This window comes from Tachysurus vachellii, chromosome 16 (genome assembly GCF_030014155.1).
Source record: "Tachysurus vachellii isolate PV-2020 chromosome 16, HZAU_Pvac_v1, whole genome shotgun sequence".
Taxonomy (NCBI): Eukaryota; Metazoa; Chordata; class Actinopteri; order Siluriformes; family Bagridae; genus Tachysurus; species Tachysurus vachellii.
The window spans coordinates 430,454-431,924 of NC_083475.1; the positions used below are offsets into that span (position 1 = coordinate 430,454).

General features: G+C 39.8%; 1 protein-coding gene across 1 annotated transcript; it reads left to right on the forward strand.

Moving 5' to 3' along the window:
• Nucleotides 1-359: 359 nt before the first annotated feature.
• On the forward strand, nucleotides 360-1,139 carry LOC132858950 (histone H4-like). Its single transcript, XM_060889500.1, has one exon. It carries the CDS (start codon nucleotides 367-369, stop codon nucleotides 643-645), a length of 279 nt encoding a protein of 92 aa, XP_060745483.1. The 5' UTR covers nucleotides 360-366; the 3' UTR covers nucleotides 646-1,139.
• The last annotated feature ends 332 nt before the right edge of the window (nucleotides 1,140-1,471 follow it).

Below are 1,471 nucleotides of genomic sequence, written 5' to 3' on the forward strand. Positions count from 1 at the left end.
TTATTAGATTCAGCTTTAGGCCTCTAACTTCCAATTAATTTCACCTCCAGTCATATAAAAAACTCCCCAGATTTTCCCCAGCATTCTTGCTTCAGACGTATCATGTGTAAATATTACTTTTCTCTCATGACTTTTGCACTGTTTGTTGATTGTACAGATTATACCATTACATCTACATGCTTTCACTTTCACCTACTCAGCTGTGTGTGTGTGTGTGTGTGTGTGTGTGTGTGTGTGTGTGTGTGTGCGGGGCATGGAGTTAGCATGCATTGCCTGTTCTCAACTAGGTCCTATACATAGTAGATAAATACATGGCGGCTTGGCGGTGACGATCATTAAGTGGCTTTACTTCGAGAGAGCAGAGCTATGTGTGGTAAGGGACGCAGACGAAGGGTCGCAAATCGTTCATGTATCTATGGATTCAACAAGCAGGATATTCGCCGTCTGGCTCGCTGTGGCGGTGTTAAGCGTATTTCCGGCCTGATTTACGAAGAGACTCGCGGTGTGATGAGAGTCTTCTTGGAGAACGTCATCCGCGACACCGTCACCTACACCGAGCACGCCAAAAGAAAGACCGTCATCGCCATGGATGTGGTGTACGCCCTGAAACGCCAGGGACGCTCTCTGTACGGCTTCGGCGGATAAACGTTCAACGCCGAACGATGTGAACACAACGGCACTTTTAAGAGCCACCCAAATATCCCCGAAGAGATTTTCCTTTAGAACTTGAAATAAGGAGATACGCGTATCTCTCTCTCTCTCTCTCTCTCTCTCTCTCTCTCTCTCTCTCTCTCTCTGCCTGAAGCTGTTTGTGTACAACCATTTCCTCTGTAACGTTTTTTCAAAAGTCCGGAGAAGAATTGCAAGGGAAAAAAAATCAGGTTTAAAGTCACAATTCTTTTATCTTTTTAAATGAGTCAGAAATAAGCTTTAATATCTATCATTATAGACAATACAAAAATATGATATAATTGTGCTGCAAACATTTTTAAATATAAAAAAACATGCGTTATATTTGACAAGATTTTGTTTGAATTGAAGCTCTTGAAGGTCTGTGACATGTTTACAGTGACAGTTGAGTTTGTATCTGCTGAAGGCATATTTGCTAATAGAATATGAAACAATAAGTCCAATCCATTGGTTAGACACTAAGAGGCTGTGTTGTCTGATTAAAGGAAATGAATACACACACTAGTGAGTCATAGTGTCTTAGAACAACAAGAAGCCACATCCGCTGATATACCAGGTAAAAGCAGAGAATTTTAATACTAACACAAATTGATACCAAGACAAAAACTAGAATAGATAAAATATAGCTATTAAACACAATAAAATTGTATAATGTAGAACTGAATTCCTACTTCAATCAGATCACCTAGAACACACATGAGCAGAAAGGATACTGGAAACTGAACATCATGCTTAAACAGGAATGAAGTGATACACAAATTACACAAACTAAGGAAGTTAA